The sequence below is a fragment of the Rousettus aegyptiacus genome, unplaced genomic scaffold, assembly GCF_014176215.1.
Source record: "Rousettus aegyptiacus isolate mRouAeg1 unplaced genomic scaffold, mRouAeg1.p scaffold_m13_p_3, whole genome shotgun sequence".
Lineage (NCBI taxonomy): Eukaryota > Metazoa > Chordata > Mammalia > Chiroptera > Pteropodidae > Rousettus > Rousettus aegyptiacus.
The window spans coordinates 173,670,339-173,692,953 of NW_023416306.1; the positions used below are offsets into that span (position 1 = coordinate 173,670,339).

General features: G+C 70.4%; 1 protein-coding gene across 1 annotated transcript; it reads right to left on the minus strand.

The window, feature by feature from the left end:
* Nucleotides 1-692: 692 nt before the first annotated feature.
* On the minus strand, nt 693-22,171 carry AKT1 (AKT serine/threonine kinase 1). The gene is made up of 14 exons (XM_036239471.1): nt 22,049-22,171; nt 19,649-19,774; nt 8,646-8,774; nt 6,167-6,278; nt 5,841-5,988; nt 5,372-5,503; nt 5,209-5,274; nt 4,475-4,543; nt 4,235-4,360; nt 3,884-4,012; nt 3,597-3,811; nt 3,155-3,242; nt 1,686-1,788; nt 693-1,447 (listed from the first exon to the last, which is right to left on the minus strand). Exons 2-14 carry the CDS (start codon nt 19,692-19,694, stop codon nt 1,368-1,370), a joined length of 1,443 nt encoding a protein of 480 aa, XP_036095364.1. The 5' UTR covers nt 19,695-19,774; nt 22,049-22,171; the 3' UTR covers nt 693-1,367.
* Nucleotides 22,172-22,615: the final 444 nt, after the last annotated feature.

The following is a 22,615-nucleotide window of genomic DNA, read 5'->3' on the forward strand; positions in this document are numbered from 1 at the left end:
ACAGATGTCTCGAGACCCCTTCAGACCCTTGAGACGTGGGCCTGGATGTGGCCGTGCTGGTCACGGGGAGTCACACTCAGGGCACAGGGGCCCAGCTGGTTCGTTTTTGTCTCAGGCCGGAACGTTTCTTACCTCTAAAGCATCCTGCATAACGTTTGGTGTTTGTGGTTTGCAAAAAAGCTGCACATTTGTCGCTGGTGCGCTGTGATTCACAGCCTGTCAAAACTGAGATACGGGCCTGCCCGAAGGACCGCGGCTGCTTTGGACATGCCCCCAGGCCCGGACTGTCGCCCACCCCATCGCCTCACAGGCACCCCTCTGTGGAAGGGGTGCATGGAGTTGGGAGGCATCCTGGCCAGCCCAGCTGGGGCACGGATAAGGCCTGGCATCCACCTGTTACTTGCTGGGCAGCCACCAGGTGGCGCCCACAGCACCTCTGGCGCGGCTCAGGGGACCCTCAGCCCTCCCAGCTGCCGCGACCTTGGCCAGCTCTGGACGCCGCTGGGTCGTTCCTGGCAGGTAGGTGGCCATGTAGCCTGGGTGGCCTCCTCAGGGGCCATGGGGCGGGGCAAAGCCAGTAGGGACAAGAAATCAAGGCACACCCCTCCAGCACGTCCTGCTTGGGGAGGGACATCCTCCCTCACAGGTAGTCCTGCGGCCTGATGGGGGCTCCCCACGAGCAGAACGAGCCACAAGGTGTAAAAGCCATTTTTATTGAAGAATTTGGAGGGAAAGTCTCATATCATAATAGTAAAAATACTAAGTTGAATGTAAAAAATGCAGGGGGCAGCGCAGCGGCGGGCGGGGGGCGGGGGGGCCGGGCAAAGGTAAGTGCCAGCGGAGCCTCGGCGCGAGTCCCACCAGGGAGGGGGCCTTCCTCTCTGAGCTTAGACCCCAGGTGCACGGGACAGTGAGAGGCGGCAACAGAGCCCGACTGTTCTTGTCCCCAGGGTCGAACCTGGCCCTGCCCACCCCAGGCCCCACCTCGGGACACTGTCCTGTGGCCTTAGCGCAATGGCTGCCGTATGTCCCCCCCACCCCCCGGGACAGGAAGCCAGGCCAGCACACAACCGGGCTGCTGCTGGTGCCTCTGGTCTGGGCCGAGAGGCGACGCCCGGGGACCGCTGGCGGGGGGCTGAGGGGCCCCAGGCAGGGCGCACTCAGATCCCCACTGCACATGGCTGGGGAAGCCGTCCGCGCTTCCTCCGTGAATCTCGGTGTTCCGAGGGCCGAGGCCACGGCTGGGGAACTGGATGAAATAAATTAAGAAAACGGCAGAACAGCGGTCCCCAACGCGGCCAGCGAGGCCGCCGTCCCGCACGCGGCCGCCCGTGTGGCGTCTCTGCCAGCAGCCCGGCTGGCCCGCCTCAGGCCGTGCCGCTGGCCGAGTAGGAGAACTGTGGGAAGTGGGGCCTCCGCTCGCTGTCCACGCACTCCATGTTGTCGTCTGTGGGGGGGAGGTGAGGCTCAGACCCCGGACCCAGCCCGGGGGACCTCGCAGGCCCCCGAAGGCTCGCCTCCCAGACGCCACATCTGGACTCGGAGCCCCCGCCCCTTCGCTTTGGGGACGAGGACAGCGGTCCTCCTGTCCCGACCACCACCCTCTAGAGACCTTCCCACCGCAGGCCTGCCCGAGGACAGCCTGAGCTCTCCTGTCACCCGGGGGTGCTGGGAGGTGGCCCCACCTTGGTCCGGTGGCGTGATGGTGATCATCTGGGCCGTAAACTCCTCGTCAAAGTACCTAGTGTCCGTCTCTGACGTGACCTGGGGCTTGAAGGGCGGACTGAGCTGTGGAGGAAACGGGAGGTTCCAGGCAGCTCTGCGCGCCCCGCACCCAGCCCCGACCGCCGCGCCGGGGCCAAGCCCCCCGAGAAGCGCCCCGTGTGCCCCCCGCAGTGTCTCTGGGCTGCCCCGGCCTTCGTCCACCCACAGCTCTGGGGAGGAGACTCGGGGTGCAGGACCCCCTGCCCCTAGAAAGGAGAGGATGAGCCGTTTCTCTCCTTTGGCTTTCTTCAACACTGGGGTGGGGGCCGATGGGTGCTGCTCACACCCCTTCCTGGCCAAACCCACTCGGCCCAACTGCCCGTGGCTTCCGCTTGGATGATGCATGACAGGGCAGTCACACCCCTTTGCTCCCTTGACCCTCCTGGGCTGGCAAGAGGCAGTCCCGTGCAGCGGGCCCATGGGCCCAGTGAGCAGAGGCCAGTGCCAGCCAGGTAGGGGGTGGGGCTCAGGGACCCGCCACAGCCCTGCGCAGGGGTGAAGGAGCAGCCAGTCAGGGCCCATGCCGTGATGTGTCCCCCAAACCACACGGGATCCAGGGGCCTCCCTGCCCATCTTCCCACCCAGGGGGCGGGGACAGGCCAGGCCTCCATCCACATCAGCTCCGCGGCCTCGCCCCTCGACTGCCACCAGGGGCCCATCCAACCCCATGCACAGCTCACAGAGGAGGTGGCCCAGCTGAGCCCGGCTCCGACAGGACTGTAACCCAGGCCGTGCGTGGGGTGACTGTGAAAGGATGTGTGCACGAGAAGGTGCTGTAGGCGAGCACCCCCAAAACTCCAGGTCACGCCCTGAGGCTGCCCCTCGTAAGCTAGCGGGGTGCTGGCTCAAGGCTGGGTGGAAACAGCCATTGGAGCGGAGGGCCAGGCAGTGGCAGGCCCGGGGGCCGGGGCCTGGGCTGGAGCTGAGCAGGCTGGAGGTGCCCCGTCGTGCAGGACAGGAGACCTGCCAGCTGTGTGTGGCTTGCAGACGAGGAGCGGGCTAGAAGCCTAGTGGAGGCGTGCTCAGTGACGGGGTACCCAGCACACCCAGGTACAGCCTTCCAGAGCCTGTCAGGCCAACCCACCCGCCTAGGCCAGCGCCTGGGGCTCCCAGGGCCCCCAGAGGGTGAAGGGCAGCGTGTAGGAAGGGGTATGTGTGGGAAGCAGCTTCTCACTCCTGGGGGTGGGCAACCCTCACGTGCCGGTAAGCAGGTGTGAGCCCTTCCTGCAGCTGCAGGGGGGACTGAGGTCAGCCCGGACCTGAGGGAGTATGACACGGGAGTCCACGTGCTCACAGCTCCCCGGGGAGGGGGGACAAGGAAGGAGCCTGTGGCGTTGGGGGACATGCAGCCTGAGCCGGGGTGCAGTGGGGCGGGACCGGCGGGCGCCACCTTCTTCTCGTACACGTCCCGCCACACGATGCCGGCGAAGAAGCGGTGCTGCATGATCTCCTTGGCGTCCTCGGGGCCCCCTCCCAGCCTGCGGAGGACACGGGGCCGTGGTGTGGGCGCCGCCGGCCCGCCCGGGACCCAGGCCACTGGGCGGCGCTGGACACGGAGTCTGGGGGCGGCGGGGGCGGCACAGAGGGCGGGGACGGTGCCTTGAGCACGGGTGTCCCAGGGTGGTGGGCGAGCACAACGGGACGTGTGTCCTGGGTGGGGACGGTGCAGCAGGAGCATGTCCCGGGGTGACCGGGCGATCGCACGAGGACGTGTGTCCCGGGGTGGGGGACACACGGCTCTGGCTGAGCCGCAGCCGGCACGGAGCGCCAGGTGGGCAGGGGCTGTCACACGTGTGGGGGCCGCAGGGGGGGCTCGAGGGGCCTGCGCTCACCTCTGCTTGGGGTCCTTCTTGAGCAGCCCCGACAGCAGGGCCCTGGCCTCGGGGCCCAGCGAGCGCGGGAAGCGGATCTCGCCCACGAGGATGAGCTCAAAGAGCTTCTCGTGGTCCTGGCTGTAGAAGGGCAGGCGGCCGCACAGCATCTCGTACATGACCACGCCCAGCCCCCACCAGTCCACCGCCCGGCCGTAGTCGTTGTCCTCCAGCACCTGGGGACCGGGCACGTGTCACAGGCTGCCGGGCACGGGGGCGGGGGGCTCGGGGGCACACGGCGGGCGCACCTCGGGGGCCAGGTACTCGGGGGTCCCGCAGAAGGTCTTCATGGTGGCGCCGTCTTTGATGCCCTCCTTGCACAGCCCGAAGTCAGTGATCTTGATGTGCCCGTCCTTGTCCAGCATGAGGTTCTCCAGCTACGGGCAGGCGGCTTCCAGTCAGCCTGGGCCCCAGCACCCCAGGCCCCGGCCCCCCGCCCTGCAGCCCCCGACCCTGCAGCTCCCCGGCCCGCAACTCCTCAGCCTCCCGGCCCCCAGCCCTGCTGCTCCCCGGCCCCCGACCCCTCAGCCCCCCAGCCCACGGCCCCCCGGCCCTGCTGCTCCCCGGCCCCCAACCCCCCAGCCCCCATCCCCGCCCACCTTGAGGTCGCGGTAGACCACGTTCTTCTCCGAGTGCAGGTAGTCCAGGGCCGACACGATCTCGGCGCCGTAGAAGCGGGCGCGGTCCTCGGGGAACACCCGCTCCCGCGACAGGTGGAAGAACAGCTGTGGGACGAGGAGCCTGAGCCGCAGCCGCCGGGCACCCGCCCCCCGGCCCCCGAGCGGCCGCACTGCCCCTGCGCTGCGGCGGGCCCCCGAGGCGGGCGGGCCAGCCCCTACCTCGCCGCCGTTGGCGTACTCCATGACGAAGCAGAGGCGGTCGTGGGTCTGGAAGGAGTACTTCAGGGCCTGCGAGGGGTACAGGGCGGGGACCACAGCTGGGCACAGCTGGACGCGACACTGCCCCACAGGCCGGGCTCCGAGGGTGAGCAACGTGGGGCCCACGGCCCGTCTTGGGGGAGCGAGCACCTCAGAAGCCGGCCAGCAGAGGGCATCCTCCAGGCAGAGCCGCCCACGGGCAGCCTCGCTCCGGAAGAACTGGCAGTGCCCGACTCTTACCCGTATGTGTGCGGCTGGAGCTGAGCAGAGGGTACGGGGCCTGGGGGGCCTGGGCAGTGGCCCAGCCACCAGGACCTGAATCCCGATGCCTCCTAGGGGACCGGGGCCCACCCAACCAGCTGCTGACCAGCTCGCGACGCCCTCCACAACCAGCCCTTGCCTGGCAAAGCACCTTCTAGCTAATTCCTTGCTATGCCCAGAGGCTAAAGTTTCCTAGATACTCCTCCTGGGTTGAGTCTCCCAGAGAGGGACCCATCCTGGCTTGAGCCCCACTGGAAAAGCGGGAGGTGGCTATGAGCAGTTTGGGGCCGAGGGCTCGAGCAGAGCAGAGGGCAGCCCAGGTCACCCGCCCCCGTTGGCACAGCCCGCCGGCTCGGTGGCAGGCGGCCCCACACCGAGCCCCATGCGGGGTCCTGGAGGCCCAGCCGGGAGCGCCAGGCAGCCGGGCCACTCACCGTCAGGAAGGGGTGCCGGGAGTTCTGCAGGACGCGGTTCTCCGTGAGCGTGTGCGCCACCTCGTCCTGGAAGACAGGCCCGGTGAGCGCGGCCCCGGCCCCCGCCCGGCCCCCGCCCCGGCCCCGGCCCCGGCCCCAGCCCCGGCCCCCACCTGGCACCCACCTTGGCCACGATGACCTCCTTCTTCAGGATCTTCATGGCATAGTAGCGGCCCGTGGCCTTCTCCTTCACCAGGATCACCTTCCCGAAGGTGCCTTTGCCCAGCAGCTTCAGGTACTCGAACTCATTCATGGTCTGCGGGGCAGCGGCGTGGTCAGGGCAGCGGGCGCCGGGCCCGGTGGGGTCACGGGGGGTCTGTAGCTCGCAGGACAACGTGGGGCTATGCACCCCAACTCGGAACACTGGGGTTCGGGAGGATGGTGGGGGTGACAACGCCCAGGCTTTCTGGGACCCTGGCGGCCCCTCCTCAGTTCTGACACAGGGCTTCTGACGGTCAGACTGTGCTGCCCACAGGGAGGGAGCCGCGAGGGAGCAGGTGGGTTAGGGTCCCCGAGCCCCGAGGCTCTCCCAGGGCCAGTGCCCATGGGCCCTGTGAGCCCCAGGCCCTGCACAGGTGCGGGGCGGGCCTCACCACGCGGTGCTTGGGCTTGGCCACTGACACCTCCATCTCCTCGGCCCCCGAGTTGTCGCTGGGCGAGCCCGACCGGAAATCCATCATCTCCTCCTCCTGCCTCTTGAGCCCGTCGGCCACGGTCTGGATGGCGGTCGTCCACTCCTCCCTGCAGGGCGCTCAGGTGAGGCCCCGCCATGGCCCGGGGCACCCCCGACCCCCAGTCCCAGAGGCAGCCCAGAGGAGGCCTCCCACCCACGGCCCGGGCCGGCCACAGCCGCTCGGGCACAGGGATGCTGGGGAGCGAGGTGCCCCGAGCAGAGGGGGGCAGCCTCTCCGCCACCTACCGCTCCTCGGGCGTCTCCACGTGGAAGGTGCGCTCGATGACCGTGGTCCACTGCAGGCAGCGGATGATGAAGGTGTTGGGCCGAGGCCGCTCCGTCTTCATCAGCTGGCATTCTGGGGGTGGGCCGGCAGGTGAGCGCCAGGTGAGCGCCGCGTGCTCGTGTCCCAGCTCCACCCGCCCGCCCTGGAAAGCCCCACCTATCCAACCCCCATGCTCCTGTTTTCCTCCTTGTGAAGTGGCCGGGACACTATGCCGCCCCTCCCCTGGCCCTGCCGCCAGTCTCTGCGCCCCCACTGTGTGCCAGGCCATGCACACACCTGGGGCACGCACACCTGGAGCATGCACACAGCCGGATCACACACACCTGGATCACGCAACCTGGATCACGCACACCAAGGACACACACAGCTGGAGCGCACACACCTGGGGCATGCGCACACCTGGGATAGGCACACACCTGGAGATGCACCACCTGGGTCACACACACCTAGAGCATACATACCTGATGCATGCGCACACCTGGGGCATGCACACACCTGGGATACACACACAGCTGGAGATGCGCCACCTGGGTCACACATCCCTGGAGCACACACTTGGATCACACACCTGAATCACACACACCTGGATCACACACCTGCTGCTGAGGGGCTGTGGGGATGCACCAGGCGCTGAGGGGCATCAACGAGAGCGGGGGCCAGGGAGGGGTCCCAGGCTGGCCTGGCCCAGCCAGAGGCGGGCGGGGCTGTGGGGAGGGCCAGGGCTTCCAGAGCCTGGGCCCTGGCAATGGGGAGCCCCCGCCGGGCTCTGCCGGGCCCGGGGCCCAGGGGCGCCTGGGGCCAGTGCGTGGCAGGGTGGCCCGTGTCAGCACAGGGCTGGCGGGCCGGCCTCCGCGGCCCCCGTGCACCACCTCCCTCCCGCCCAAGCCCACCGGGTGTTCCTGCAACCCAAGCGCCAGACCCCCTCGCCCGCGGCCTGGCTTACAGCCGGCCACCCCTTGGAATCCGTCCCCGAGGAAACTCCCCCAGTCACAGCAACCCCACATGCCACCTCCCTGTCCAGCACAGCTCTGGCCCCCGGGTAGGGCCCCGGAGGCCCCCACCCTGGTTTCAAGTACCCCCCCAGCACTGGTCAGCTCCCGGCCGGTGCCCACCTCCCGTGTGCCTCTGCAGAAGCCCCTCGCCAAGCGTTCGGCCTGGGGAGAACTCCCAAGGGTCCTCGCCCCCAGTGACTGGCCGAGCTTCCTTCTGGAGCCCTGAGGCCCCGGCATAGCCGAGGCCTCCCACGCTGCCGCGAGGGCGCCGGGAACGGGTCTGGCTCCTCCATGTCCCCTCGCTCAGGCCTCCGCTCTGCCCACTGCTTGGCTGAGGCACGAGGCACGGGGGTGGGGCTCAGAGCTCACAGGAACCTCCCCGGGAAGGCCCCCAGCCTGGGACCCTGGGCGGCAGCCGCTCTGCTCCCCCCGCCTCCAGCAGCCCCCAGGTGGCTCCGCTGGCCGTGCCCCTCGTCCTGCAGCCTGGGCAGGACAGCCAAGGGGCCAGGACGGCTCTGCCTCCACACCCCTGCAGGCACGCGTCCAGGGTCCTTCCCCATCAGCCTGGAGACAGCCCACCTGTGCTACATCCTGAGCCCCTGGACCAGAACGTGGGGTCTGGCAAGCTGGGGAGCCAGCAGGCAGCCAAGGTGGAGCTGGTCAAAGGATGGAGACGGATGCGGAAGGAACCTGGGGCGGAGCCTGGGATCCCCATGGCAGGCGCTGCACCCACACCCGGGCTGCAGCCGGAGACAGGCCTCGGGCTCCGTTAACAAGCCCATCACGCACCTGCCCGCGGGACCAGGGACGGAGCTAGAAGGCCCGCCCGGCTCAGCCTCCCACCCGCCAGCCCCACCAGGGACGGAAAGAGGCCTCGGCAGCACACAGTCTGGAGAGGGCCTGGCTGTGAGCACGCCCCAGGCCCGCCCGGGCCCCCTCACCTGTGCATCACGTGGGGTGCCACCCCCGCCCTGGCCCAGCAGAGGGCAGAAGCAAACACCACTCTGGGGGGCCATGGCCTCTGAGAACCCAGTGGGATGGCCTCAGACTTCACGGGGTTGATGAAGGTTCCAGAAGCTTCTGGAAGCATGAACTCCTGTCCTACCCACCAACCCAGGGCCGTGCAGAGACAGGCCATGGAGGTTTCCACCTGGCCCTGCCGGGGGCACTGGCCCATTGGCTGCCCCAGGGTGGGCTCTGTCCCCACTCAGCCAGGCCCCACAGCCTGCAGAGCAACAGCACCCCAGAACGTCTCCAGGGCTACCAGCCTTGGGGCTCACCCAGGGACCCCACCAGCCAGAGCTGGCTGCTACCCTGTCACCGGGGTTACTCAGAGCTTGCACTGCCTAGCCTGGTCCCCGGCGGCTGCCGGCCCCAGACACAGGCCCAGGGGGGCCTCGGCATGGGGGCCGCCCCGTCCCCGCCAGGCACCCAGCCTCCCACTCACGTGCCACGGAGAAGTTGTTGAGGGGTGACTCGCGCTGCTCCACGTCCTGCGGCCGCTCCTTGTAGCCGATGAAGGTGCCGTCATTCTTGAGGAGGAAGTACCGCGGCCTCCAGGTCTTGATGTACTCCCCTAGAACACACGGCCGTGAGAGCTGTGGCTGCCGGACCCACGCACCACAGCCCCACGGCTGGCGCCGGGCCAGACGCACCCGGGACGCCCTGGCGTGTGAGCACCGCCCGGCTCCCGGCTCCCGCTGGGGCGGGCAGGGCCCCGGGCACCACCCACCTCCACGTGGGGCCTGTGCCACCTGTGTGGGAAAGGGGCCAGGTGGGAGCCTGGACCCAGGTGCAGGGCCTGGCGCAGAGGGCCCTCCTGGAGGAGGTGGCGCCAAGCTGCCATGGGGGTCTGGCCAGATGATGGCCACGGCAGCCACGGTGGTGAATGGCTCAAGGACAGGTCGCCACGGCTGAGCCCTGGCCAAGAGGATGGAGTGTGGCAGCCAGTGGTGACGGACACCACTCAGTGGGACTCGTGGGTCACCCGCCTGCAGCACGCCCCCGGGGCTGGCCGCTCCCGACAGAGCCCCATCGCCGGTGTGACACCGGAGCACTGTCCTGGGCACGGCGGTGAAGCCGGACCCGGGGGAGGCCATGTGGTCCTCGGCCCTGGAGCCCCGCATCCCAGCCACGGGTCAGCCAGGTACACGGCGAAGTGCCCCCCAAGTTCTGCGACATCAGCCCTGAGTAGGCGTTCGCACGGGACCTGAGCAGATGTCCTCTGTGAAATTCGAGCGACTGTCATTTTTCATGCTGACACCCAGAAAAACGTCTCATTTACATTTTGCCGAGCAAGGACTTCGAACAGTAGAGGCGAACTTACGATTTGCTGGTGGGCTCCCGAGAGGAGGGCCAGACCATGGACGGGAAAGCCTGGGGTCCCTGGCTCCAGGCGGGAGCAAAGGACCCATCCTGGACCCCCACCACCCGCCCCACTCTGCCCCCAGCCAGTGCCAGGCCCTGCCCACTGTGCCCCTCTGGGGATGGTCCCCGAGGCCCCGCCCTCACGCCGCAGGACAATGAGCCGTGGGGGAGACGGGGGCTCCGGCCACCCCCAGGACCCTTCCCCAGGGAGTCTACCTCCCAGGCCATGTCCCGGCTCCAGGTAGGGGGCCACCACGCAGCCCAGACGCCGCACGCCCAGGGAGTGGCCAGTCACCTGCTCCCGCCCCAAGAGGACTCAGCAGGCCCTCCGCCCAGTTCTGCCCCCCAGGCCTGGAGACAGGCGCCTGGGCAGGCTGTGGTCCTGCCACCTCCGACGGACACTGGCTCCTGCCCCGGCCGGGCGCGGCCCCACACCCAGGCCAACACGGACCCACCAGCCTCCCAGGGCCCCCTCCCCCGCCGCTGCAGCGGGCGGCCGCGAGCAGAGCGGGCTCGGGGGGCGGGGGCCTCCCCACCCGTGCCGTGCTGGCCGCCCGCCGCTCGCGTCTGGAGCTGTCGGCCCCTGATGGAGTGCCTCCCATCCCACCAGCTGCCGCTCCCCGGGACGCTAACCAACGGCAGCGGGATGAGCGCCTCACCCGTGCAGCCCCGAAAATCCATCCTGATGCACCAGCTGCCGCCGGCCCCAGCGCCCACCCCACGCGTGCCGACGGCACGTGCTGGCTCGGGGTCCGGCTCAGCCCCCACGTGGCCGGACCTGCACCCGGCCTGGGCCTTGGTCTCCCCACACGCATCAGGCCGTCGGTCCACGGAGCCGCCCGAGCTGCTGGGCCACGTGACCCTGCGCTTGCCACGCCCCAGCTTGCACCCCACAAGCCCACCCCAGGGCTGGGAGGGTTCTGCAACCCAAAACTGGGGATCCCAAGGAAGCGACACTCACCAGAGAGAGGCCGAGGCCCAGGAGGGCCTGGCGGGGCCCTCCGCCCGCCACCGGGCCCTGGGCACCCTGTGCTGCCCCCACCCACAGCCCACGGGGCTGAGCCCAGGAGCCAGGCAACACCCAGGTGGGACTGCAGGTGGGGGCGGCGACCCGGCAGACCCAGGCGGGGACAACCCTGGGGCCCGGGAGGCCCGGGCCGAGGCTCTGGGACACACAGACCCCTTTCTTCAGTCTCGCGGACGCTCCCGCCAGCCAGGCGGTCCCTCGGGGACCCCCAGCAGCGCCAGCTGCAGCCTGGGCCGTGGCCTGCATCTGAATGAGCTCAGCCCAGACAGAGGGGGCCTGGGGCCCCACTCACTCCCAGGACGGGGCCAGTGGAGGAGGAGACCACCCCTGTGCCTGGCTACCACTGTCTCCTTAGCCACGGGATACCTGTGGGCTGCCACCGGCCCTGAGTCCTGGGGGACACAGTGGGGTGGGACGGGCAGACACACATCAGCTGGCAGTGACGGGCATGGAGCCTTCACACCAGGCAAAGACGTGGCAGGTGACAAACGGGACCAAGTCCACCCTCAGGACACCGCTCCCCTGGGGCCAGACACCCACCCAGAGCCAGGGAGATTTCGGGTGGGCAGAGAGAGCCGGCTAACACGGCCCAGGGCGTCCCCACCCTTGCCAGTCACGCCCAACGCCCAGCCCAGACACTGGAAGGGCCCCCACCCCACCCTGTGCCAACACCTCAGACCAGGGCCCTGCAGCCTGCCCGGGGCCTCAGCACAGCCCTGGGGTCCCCCCACGGCCGAGGGGTCCCGTGTCTCCGCTGGCTCAGCTCCCCAGCCAGGAGACAGCGCACAGAGGTGCAGAGCTCGGGTGGCCACCCGCCTGGGGAACCGCTGGCAGGCGGGGCGGACGGCGGGCGACTCGGGGCCTTGGGGTCCTCTCAGGAGCCTGGCCTCCAGCTGCAGTGGGGCAGGGCCCGCACCGCCCGGCCAGAGAAGGGACTGTGCTGTCCCCGAGCTTAGCGCCAGGCCACCCGCCGTGGCCAGGGCTCCCGGTCCCAGGAGGCGGGCCCTGTGGGACGGGGCGCACGGGCCGAGCAGGCGCCATGTCCAGCCCAGGCTTCCCCGCTTCCTCTTGCCCCTCAGGCCCTTGGCCCCCCGCCCCGTAGTGCCCCCACGTGCCCTCCCCCAGCCGCCCCTCCCACTGTCCTGATCGTCCTGGGAGCCAACTCCAGGTGGGGTTGCAGGGAGGGGACTCCCCGGTGACAGCCCTGACCTGCCACAGCCATGTCACCTAACAGGCCACACTGAGGACAAGCCAGGCAGGGCACAGGCCAAGAACTGCCCTCGCCACACCTGCCAGCCACAGGTCCCAGGCCACAGCGGGGCCAGGCACCCAGGCAGCAGACCTGGGCCGGGACCACGTGCCGTGGGCGGCCCTGGGGGCAGCACACCGTGCATGGGGCCCCGGCCCTGTCCTCCCGTGCCTCCTGGCACCTCAGCCCCCCCAGCCCAGGCGCGAGGCCCCTGGGCCACAGCCACCCGGCCGCCACACCCCGAGCTCCGTGAACGTTCTGTCTGAGTCCCCAGTTTTCGGGGAAACTGCTGGATAAACACTTTGCCGCGGCAGAGGCAGGCGCTGGCAGGGCGCCAGGCGGCGGCGGGCTGCTCCGCCACAGCCGCACGAGCCCCAGCAGGCCCGGGGAGCACCGCCAGCTGACGGCGGTGGAGACGGCGCGGTCCCCCACCGCCCGCACATCCATCGCGCCGACAGCTGCCGGCCCCCGCCCCCTTCCCGGCGCGGCGAGCACACGGCCCGGCTGACGGCGGCCATCCATCGCGGCCCGCCACGCGGAGCGCGCGGAGGGCACGGCCACCCCGAGGGGCCCCGCCCGCCGGGCCTGCGCCTGTGCCTGGCCCCAGCCCTAAGTCCCTGTCCTGCCAGCAAAGGCCCCGGAGCCAGGGTGGGGGTGGGGAGGGCCGCACCCCCTCTAAGGCACGGCCCCACCTCTGTTGGCGAGAGCTCGGGGACTGAGCCTTTCCGAGGGCGGCACTCGGGGGGGGGGGGGGTCCTCACTAGGGCACAGCAGGAACGGCCAGTCTGGACACCAGGAGAGGCAGAGGGCCCGCCTGGCCGGCAGGGATCCCCGTGCCCACAGCCCCGTGGGGACACTGAGGCCCGAGTGGGGCTCTCAAGGTCACAGAGGCAGGTGGTGACTGAGCCCCGGGTCCTGCCACTTCACGGGGCTTTGGTGCTGCCAGCGAGCGCTCCGGGCCCCAAGGCCACGGCCAACGCGCATGTAGACTTTTGTCGACTCAGGAAGCAGGGGGATGCGGGGGAGGGGGGTCGGCCCAGGGCTACTGAAGCTCAGCGGACGGGCTGGGCGGGGGCTGCTCTCTGCACCCTGGTGCCGGGACGCGCCTGGTTCCGGGCCTCGGCGTGCCCCTTCCCACCCGTGGACACCCCCACCTGGAAGCCCCACCCAGCTGGCCATCGTGCCCCAAACCTGCCTCCTCCTGGCACCCCACATCACCCCCACGCAGCCCAGGAAGGGCCGCCCTCCGCCCGCCCACCCCCCAGCCGCTGACCACGCTGGCTCTGCGTCCCGGGCGGCCCGGGGGGCTGCCTGCCCAGCTAGGTCCACGCAGCCTCCGCTTTGGTCCAGCAGCCCCCCGCCCACCGCCTCGCCCCTCGTCCTCCCGCCCTGCCAGCGCAGTGACCCTCAGCCACTGCCTGCCTGCACGGGGACCCCTTGACAGGCCACGGCCCCACTGCCCAGGTGCCCCCCGCTCGGGGTTGTGTGGGCGCCCTCCCCCTCCCCACCGATGTGTACTGGGCCTCTCTGTGGTGGGGCGCGGGGGCAGCCCCCAGGCCTACCGGGCCCCCAGGTTTCCCCATCTGCTAGATCTTTGGGTCATGGGCCTCAGGAAAAGAGCCCCTGACACCCCAGTCCTGGCCCAAGGCCATAGGACATGAACCTTTGGGGACAGCATTATCCTGGGAACACACCTCCCGCTCCTGTGCCAAGAAAACCCAGAGGGACCCAATAAAACCCAGAAAGGTCCTGCTTCCAGGCAGAATGAGGAGGCCGGAGAGGGAGGGGAGGGGCTGGACGGCCGAGCCCACCCTGCAAACACCCCTGGGAGAGGGTGGGGGGCAGCGGGCCCTTCCCCAGGCTCTGGCCACTGGCTGCAGCTGGGACCAGGACAGTGACAGGTGCCAGCCCTACCAACCCCCTCCCTGAAAACAGCCAGAGGCACCGGGAGCCACGCCCCTGCATCTAAGTGACCCCCAGCCTCTCCCTAAGTGACCAGGGCCCTCTCCTGGGGCGGGCATGGGCCTGACCCCTGCGAGCAGGTGGGGGGCGGGGTGTGAGGACTCGGGGCCCTCCCGGGCAGGCCCCCACCTCGCAGCCTGTTTCTCATTTATTTCTGCCCTTACTCAGAGCCATGCCCGGGGCAGGAAGTGCTCTCAGCCCCTCTGCTTCGGTGACGTGGGGGCAGGCTGTGTCCTCCCGGCTCCTACCCCGTCATCCGGCAACCCCGGCCCCGCCCCTGGCCCCCGCCTAGCTCATCACAGCCCTCCCCAGACTCGGGCTGCCCATGTGCATTCCGTGGATGCGCTGTTCCCACACCCCGGCCCCCTCACCTGCCCGGGGGCCCCCCGCCAGGCCTGCCCCACGCTCGCCTCCCGCCCTGAAGACCCCCACCACTGACGGCCGGCTGAGGCCTCTGGGCAGGCGTCCAGGACACCGGGGAGACCAGCGGGGGGCCCGCCTGGGCATCCCACCCGAAGCCCCCAGTTGGCGGCCGCACCTCAGCAGCCCCTGCGGCAGCCCCAACAGCAGGCCTGGTGCTCCTCAACGAGCCGCCTGAGGCCGCGAGGAGAGCAAGCGCTGAGGGGTGAGTGGGGGACACGCAGCTCCCAGGAGCTGGCCAGGGCCGCGCCCTGCCCCGGCCCGCCCGAGCCCGGACTCCCAGGCCCTCTGCCAACCTGCCCAGGGCCAGGCCTGGCTCTGGGGGCTTCTCCTGAGGCCGGCGGGCTGGGGCTGGGCCTGGGCTGGGCATGGCGAGCACCGGGAGCAGCGGTCTGCCCGTGGTGGGGGCCCTGGGAGCAGACGCGGAGACGGCCACCAGCTCCGGTTACGGGACGGCCCACGGGGAGGGCGCTGGCCCTGCGCCTGGCCGGGCTGCCAGGCAGAGGGGACGCCAGGCGGCCGAGCCAGCTCCCTGCCTTGCTCTCCCACGGCCCTTCCAGGAGTGGGCCCGAGGCAACCGGGCCCCCGGCTCCGGAGGGTCTCGGCACGGGGCTGGGGCAACGCCACCCACGTCTGGCCCCCTCTCGCTCCGGCCTCAGTTCCCCTTCTCGCAACGTGCACTGTGCTGCCCAGTCTGGCTGGGGCTCAGCGGAGGCTGTGCCGGGCCCGCCCCTCCGCGAGCCCCGCCGCTCCGGCCCAGCGACCAGAAGGCGGGCTGGAGGGCCGCCCACGTGGGGACACCAGCGGGCCCGGGGCCCGGGCGGGCAGTGACCCCTCCACACACGAAGCCCGAGCTTCCTCTTTTGTTGTTTTGAATGGAGAACACAACATGCTCACAAAACAGGAAACAGCCCCACGGCCCCGGCCTGGCCACGGCCATGGCCATGGCCCGGGCCCCCCAGGCGTCCCTCAGGGCCGAGGCCCGGCACCTGCCCCACCCCCAGGCCTGGCCACCCCGCACTGGCCCGCTCCAGGGTCAGTTCTGGACCCTCGTGGACACGGGGTGTCACACAGACTGCCGAGGGGACCAAGGAGAACGCGGGGACGTGAGCCGGGGTGCGACCTGGGCCGTCCCTTGCCTGACAGTCGAGGAGACCGAGGTGCAGGAGGGGCGCGGGGGGCCCCACGGGGCGCTGGGCTGTGACGCGGGTGCCGAGCCCAGCGCGGCCCATGGCCCTGGGCTCAGAGTGGGCTCCGCAAGCCACTGCCCCCGGCGTCTGCCCAGCAAGCGCTGCCTGCTCCAGCGGGGACCAGGCTGCACCCTCCACACCCCCCGAGGGGGACCCCAGGACCAGGCGCAGAGTGGGGGCCCGCGACATCCCCATCCCAGAGCCACAGCAGGCAGGTCACGCCTGCGTCACGGCGGGAAGCAGGGCCCAGCCTCACCTATGGGGTGGGCCTCGGACCCTGGAGCCCACTGCCCACCCGGGCACCTGACCAACTCAGCAGGGCCTGGAGCCGGGGCAGGGTCTGTGCCAGCGCCAGGCTCCAGGCGGGGGCAGCGGGCCTGAGGCGCCCAGGAAGGGGACTCACTAAGCTCTGTGAACACAACCCCGCTGGGTGCCACTCCTGGGGTGACGCCAAACTGAGGTGCAGACACACGCTTCCTGCAACACGCGTGTGCCGTGGACACCCGGCAGACTGCACAGGTGACGGCTTCCGGTGGGCTCTCTTCAACCCCACCCCTCAGCCCTGCGTGCCGGACCGCAGTCTGCTGAGGACGGCCCGGCCTGCTGCCTGCTGGGTCCCGCTGGCCGGCCGTACCTGTCTGAGCCCAGGTACCTGCGCCCCCCACCCTACTCCCGACCCCACCCACAGCCCCTGCCTTCACCCTGTGTCCCGGCACCTCACTGCCCTCCTCCCCTTTCCTGACCCGCCTGGTCCGCGGCTTGGGGACAAACCACAGACTCTGGCCTGTGGGACCCGGGCTCTGCCCGAGCAGCTCGCCCAGCAGTCATCAGGAAGAGGGGGCTGGGACGGGCCACCCCAAAACAGCCACGCCGACTGGGCCGCGGACTTAGCCCAGGGCACAGGCCTGAAGATGGCTGGAGGCCGCAGACCCTACACCCTGGGGTGGGATCAGCTTTTTCAATTGTCAACCTTCAAATGCCAGGACTGCACGAAACAGACGAATTCTCGGAAAATGCACGTTTCTGAGCAACACCGACGCCACCAGCCTCCAGCAGGGACGGCCGGAGCTGAAGCCGCAGCTGCCGCCACTCGGGGTCCCGCCCACAGCTCGGGTGTCGCCCGTCACTCGGGATGCCCTGCTCTGGCTCAGGAAGGCTGCCATCTCTGCTCGTCCGTCAGGGTGAGGGGGACCCCAGGCCTCAGGCACGTCTGCCCACCTGTCCCCGCCTGCCCGGCCCGCCTGCTTCGTGCTTGCTGAGTCTTCAGCAGCCTGATCCCGCTTTCTTGGGGACCAGCTCCCCACGGACGCACGAGGACACTGAGGCCCAGAGAGCCGGCCTGGGTCCCGCGGCACGTCCACCTCCAGCTCCAGCCCCCAGGCTGCTCCGGCCTGAAGCGCACGGCGCAAGGACCCTGGCCATGGCCCCGCGTCTCTCCCCAAGGGTGGCTGTCTGCCTCCCCAGGGGGCGGGAGGAGCCCAGGTCCGAGTCCGCGTGCTGTGTGGGACCGGACGCCCTGCCCCTACTCCCACTGTGATGGGCCCTGCAGGCCACTGCTCCCCGTGCTCCAGGCCCTGGGCTGTCCTTGGGAGAGGTGCAGAGAGGACAGGAACAGGCCCTCGGCCACGGCAGCACGCTGACCCACGGGGGCAGGAGGCGGGCCCGGGGTCCACGAGGGGCTGGGCCCTGGAGACTAGTCACAGCCCCCAACCCCGTCCGGCTCTGCTCTGACCCCTGGCCAGGCCTGGGCACCATGAGCAGGGGACAGAGACAGAGACTCAGACCAGAGTTGCAGGCGGAGCCTCTGCCCACCCCAGGCCAGACCTAACACCCCTCCCGGCCCAAAGGGCCCCACACTACCCCCTCCTCTAGCCCTTTCCCAAAAGGCGGTGGGCAGGGAGGACGGGTCAGCCAGGGGCCGGGGGAGGAGGACGTGCCGGGGCGGCCCAGGGGAGCACGGAGGTGGGGCCTCCCGTCACGGCGGCGAGACACAGGCCCGGGGTGAGGGCGGCTCCAGGCTCGGCCGCCGCGTGCCCCCCGCCGCCAGGCAGGAGCACGGGAAGGCTCGCCCGGCCGCCCACCGCCCGCCTGCTGGGCGGGGCTCAGACCTGCACGGGACCTGTGCCCATGCCCCCCTGACACCCCCGCCCGTCTCAGGACAGGGCGCCACGTACCCCCGTCCCAAACCCGGGGTCTTCCTGGTTATCCCCCGAGCGCTAAGCCCAAACCACGCATTTCCCACCCACCATGGCCCCCGCCCCTCGCCCGGTCGCCCCGAGGTCCCGCACACAGGGGGAGCCCAAACTTTTGTAGAGAAGAACAGACTAACGAAAGGACGGACAAGAGGATGAGAGAGAATGTGCCAGTGGCAGTCGAGGTGGAGGCAGCCGGCCAGGGCCCGACGGACCTGCAATGCACAGGGGTCCCAGGGGTCCCAGGAATGGGGAGCGGGAGATAAGGGGCACCCATGAGGACAGGCCTTCCTCGGGGAGTCGGGGCGGGCAGGGCAGGTGGGGCACGGCGACCAGAGCGGGCTGCGAGGGGCTAGCGCCGCCTCGGCCCCCGCGCGGGGGTCTCTCTACCCACCCGCCCCCCCCCACCACTCCCACTCTGCAGCTGGGAAACCAAGGCCCAGGAGCTCAGTGGACTTGCCCTCGGGGAAGGACGCGGGACAGGGCACACGAATCGAGTCAGACCCAGCTCTCTGGACGCCCTCGGGCCTGACGCCCAGTCCCCGGCCCCCTCGGAAGACACACACCCTGGCCGGCAACCTACGTTCGTCCAGGCATTACAGGGGCACCCCCGTGCGAGACCCCCAGGAGTGGGCGGGGGCCCTGGCCGCCCCGAGGCTCAGGCCCCCTGGGTCAGCCCATGGCCTGACCTTCGGTGAACAACTGTGTGCCAAGGTGAGGAGGAGCTGACCGCACGTCGGGGACTGTGCTCGTCTGCAGCCACACAGAGCAGAGGGCCAGGGCCAGGCTGTGGGGGGGGGGGGGTCCCCAGCACCAGAAGGTTGGGAGGTGAGGGGGACAGCACAGGGCCTGACAGAGGCGCTCCAGCACAGGAAGTGGGGCTCCCAGGAAGTGGGGAGAGGGTCAGCCCGGGGGAGCAGATCAAGATGCGGCTGGGTGCGGGCGGCCTTGGGCAGACTGGGCCCCTGCGGCCACCTCGCCTGAGCCAAGGCCCAGAGCGCTGTCCCCACAGCTGCCCGGGCCAGCTCTAAAAACACAGAGCTGACCACATCCGAGGTCCCCTGCTTCGAGCTCTCTGCAGCCCCCCACGCCCCATGTCTCACCTCTGTCCCTCTTCTGCCTCCCGCCCCAGTTCCTGCAGCTCCCCTGCTCTACTGGGGAGCTTCTATGCACCCCACAAAACCCACGACAGCCCCTTTTGTGCGCCTCCCTGTCTGCTCCATCTGTACCTGAGGCTCCCCCACCCCGCAACAGCCTGAAGGGTCCTGGGGGGAACACCCCATGCCACCTGTGCGGGAGGGGCTGCCGGGCCGGCTGGCGTAGGATCACCAGCCTCAGGGGCGGAACAGGCCTAGAACACAAGGGAACGAGGGGGACACCTGGCCCCCCGCCCACCCGCGGCCAGAGGGCACGAGCCCCGGGCACGTGGGCGGAGAGGCTGCCCTGAGTGGAGCGGGCGGCGGGGCAGGGGGCTGTGGGCAGGGCAGGAGGTGGGGGGCCAAGGCCTCGGGTCCCGCCCCGAAGCTGCAGGCAGAGCCGCTCGGTGGGCGCGGGGCCCTGGGCGAGGGGCGGCTGGGCAGCCTGGCGCAGCCAGCTCCAGCTCCAACGTGCCCGTCGCCCAGGGCCGGAGCGCATTCTCCACAGCCCGGCCGCGGCGGGCACTGGGCCAGGCCCAGCAGCGTGCCCTGCCCTCAGGAGCCCTCGGGCAGCGCCCCAGGCCGCCAGCAGCGAGGCCTTGGCCAGGCCCCAGCGTCCTCACTGCCTTCCAGGAAAGAGGGGCGGGAGCCACAGCGCCTGCCCCAGCTGGGCCGGGCCAGGCGGCCGCTCCGCTGCCGGCCACTCGGGCTCCGGGCGGGCTCCAGTCCCCACCGGGCGTCCCACGAGGCCATGCCCTACACGTCCTAGGAGACCTGGGGCCCAGGACACTCACGGGCCGGTCCAGGAGTCCCAGGGCGGCCCCCGCACAGCAGGCTTGGGCCACAGCTACCAAGACCGCCAGAGAAGCCCCAGACCCCCGCCCAGGCCTGGCCCACGGGCACTGACCTCGTTTGTGCAGCCAGCCCTCCTTCACGATGGCCACGTCGTTCATGGCGCTGTGCTCCAGCAGCCCAGGCCGTCACTGTCACTCCTCTCAGCAGGGTCTCCCTGAACCCAGCCAGCGCCCACAGCCTGGGGGGGAGGGGGAAGGGAATGCTGGGCCCAACTCCCAGAGGACCTGGCCCCCCAGCCCCCAGGGCGCCGTGCCCTCGCACACGGCAGGCACGGCGCTGTGCTGGCAATGTGCTCCTCGGGCCCGGGCCTCCCCCCAAAACCCAAGGGCATCAAAGCTCCCTGTCCCTCACCTAACCAGCCCTTGTACCAACCACTCCCACACCCAAAAGCTGCACCCCGGCCCTGGAAAAGGCCTCCTCCAGGGAGCCCGACCCTCTGCCATTCGGCCGCCCCAGCCCACGGCGAGGGCACCCCTGCCCTCCCCATGCGCAGGCCCCACCCACTGGGCTGCAGTCCCCGGGGACAGCACAGCACCCCTGCCCCGCACTGGAGGGGCAGAAACTCAAATACGAGGAAGGCAGGGCCGGAAGTGCGGGCGGCTGGCACAAGGGAGCCCAGAGCCCTCCAGGGGGGATGTGAACCGCCCTCCCCTCCCCAAAACCCCGGGCTCCTCCTAAACCACGGTGTCCCTGCCGCCCTGAATCTGGTTCATTCATTCGGCCCTTGTGGACCAGGCTCGGCACTGGGCGCCGGGGACAAAGAGAGGTTCAGACGGGCCGCCTCTGTGAGAAGCACCCAGACCAGGGTGGTTACAGGCCCATAATTAGGACATTCAAGGGGCATCGAGTGTGTGTGGGGGGGGCAAGGCACAGACACGGAGGCCCTGGCGCCCGCCGCGTGGCCCCCAGGGGCAGACACTGGCCTTTCCTCCTGTAAGCCCTCCCTACTGCTCCCCCATGGGGCAAACTCCTAAGCATCCCTCAAAACCTATTTCCTGCCCCTGGTCCACTGCTACCCCCCAGATGGGCACTGGGGAGAGCAGGCCCCGAGACCCCGCATGCCAGGCAGGGGCCCCTGAGGGTCACCGGAGTGGATCCCAGGGCGGGTGTCCCCACAGCCCACCCCACTGGCCTCCTGAGGGGGGCTGGACCCCCGGAGCAGCCTGCTCTGTGCTGATCATCTGAAGCTAAGTTTATAGGTGCGTCAGACCCCGTCCACTGCCTGTGTCTGCGGCCAGCTCAGGGAAGACACACTGTGCCCACCGGCTTCAGCGGCCCCACGAGGACAGGGCTCTGAGCCCCGGCACATTGGGCACAGGGGGCTCCGGTGACACTTGAGTGGGCGTGGCCTGGGGGCAGAGGGCTGGACTCAAAGACCTCTGCCGGTCCCCCTACCCCCACCCGGGCCTGAGCAGGGCCTGCTGTTGACAGAGTCTGACAGCTGTGGAGAGCCTGTGTATAAAAATACATCTGTGCACACGGGGTGGTGTGCATCTGCACAGATATGCACACACAGCTCACACCGGGCCGTCCTGCACAGGACTGCCTTCTCCACGAGCGTATGCGCCTGCTGCTATTATGAAAGTCACACTTTGAAAAAATAGTCTGTCCTCTGAAAGGGCCCCTCCCTCTGCCCCTAGACACGGGTTAGTGAAGTGTATGTTCAGCTGTGGGGTGCGGGGAGCCAAGCCCCCACCAAAGCACCAGCCCTTCACTCGGGGTCTCAGAGCTTTCAGGGGTGGCTTACAGCCAGGCCGGCAGAGTGAAGATGGGGGCCCCCTGGCCAGGGAGCACAGGCCGGTGCCTCACTCTGTCCCCCACCCCAGGCAGGACTCAGGGACTGCCCACTGAGTTTGTCCCCCAAGTCCCAGTCTGGGGACCAAGCCCCAGACGCCCTCCCGCCGGGCCTCTGCCATGGGCGGGCAGCACCCCGGAGCCCACCCAGGTCAGGAAGCAGCTCAGGGCCTAGGTTAGTCCTTTGTGGGCTGGCCTGGGCACCTCGCCACCCCCGACAACTTTTTGTCTATGGGAAGCTGAGGTCTCCTTCCCAAGGCCCACCCACAAACTTGAACGAGGGCCGGGCTGGCCTTTTCCTAAGGCCCCCGCGAGCGTCCTGTGCACCGGGACGCGCTGGCCAGGCGCCCAGAAAGCGCCCGGGGAGCCCCCGACTCACGGGCGCCTCGGCCTCGGCACTGGCCGCGCCCCTGCGCCCCGGCCCGGGCCTCGCCTGCCGGCGGGCCGCTTCCCCAAGGTCATGAGGGAGGCTGGGACCGGCGGCCCGCACCCCCGGCCCGCCCGGCCCGCGCGCTCCCCGCCCAGGCCGCGCGCGGCCACTTCCTGCTCCCGCGCCTCCATTCCGGCCGCGCGGCCCGCGCCCCGGCCCCGCCGGCCGGGAACAAAGCGGCGTTGCGGGGAGGAAATCCGGGCGCCGGCAGCGGCGGGCGGGACTCACCGGGCGCCGCGTCCGGGCGAGCGCGGGCCTAGCCGGGCCGCGGCCTCCGGCGCGCGCCGCTCCGCATCCCCGCGGGCCGGGCCGGGGGCGGGCAGGGGCGGCGCGGGCCGGCGGCGGGCGCTGTCGGGCGGGCCTCGCGCCGCGGGCCCGGTGCTCGTGCGCGGCCGCGGCTCGCGTCCTCCGGTGCCTGCTGCGCGCGCGCTGGGCCGGCCGCCGCCGCTCCGTCCCGCCGCCGCCGGCCCGCCCCGTCCCCGCCCCGCGCGCCCCGCCCGGCCGCCCGCCCACATCCGCCTCCGCCGCCCGGCGCCCCCACCCGGGCCGTGAGGGCGGGGGCCGTGGCCAGAGCCGCCGACCGAGCGCCCGCTGCTCGGCTTGTCCCGGCCACGCCCTCGCTGGCCTCAGTTTCCCGGTTTGTGCAGTGAGGGGGTGGGGAGAACCGGGTCTGCCTGCACGGGGTGGGGGTGGGGTGGGCTGTAGGTTATTTGACATCAGAATGCGCCCAAAGTAGGTAGCCCCCCCCAGGGGCCAGGGACAGAGCCGCCAAGATTGTCCCAAAAGACCCAGTCC

Coding starts and splice junctions, on each gene's coding strand:
- AKT1 (XM_036239471.1), bottom strand. CDS start 19,694: ATGAACGACGTGGCCATCGTGAAGGAGGGCTGGCTGCACAAACGAG. Junction 8,775..19,648: donor GGGCTGGCTGCACAAACGAG/GTCAGTGCCCGT, acceptor CGTGTGTTCTAG/GGGAGTACATCAAGACCTGG. Junction 5,989..6,166: donor GTGGAGACGCCCGAGGAGCG/GTAGGTGGCGGA, acceptor AGCGCCCTGCAG/GGAGGAGTGGACGACCGCCA.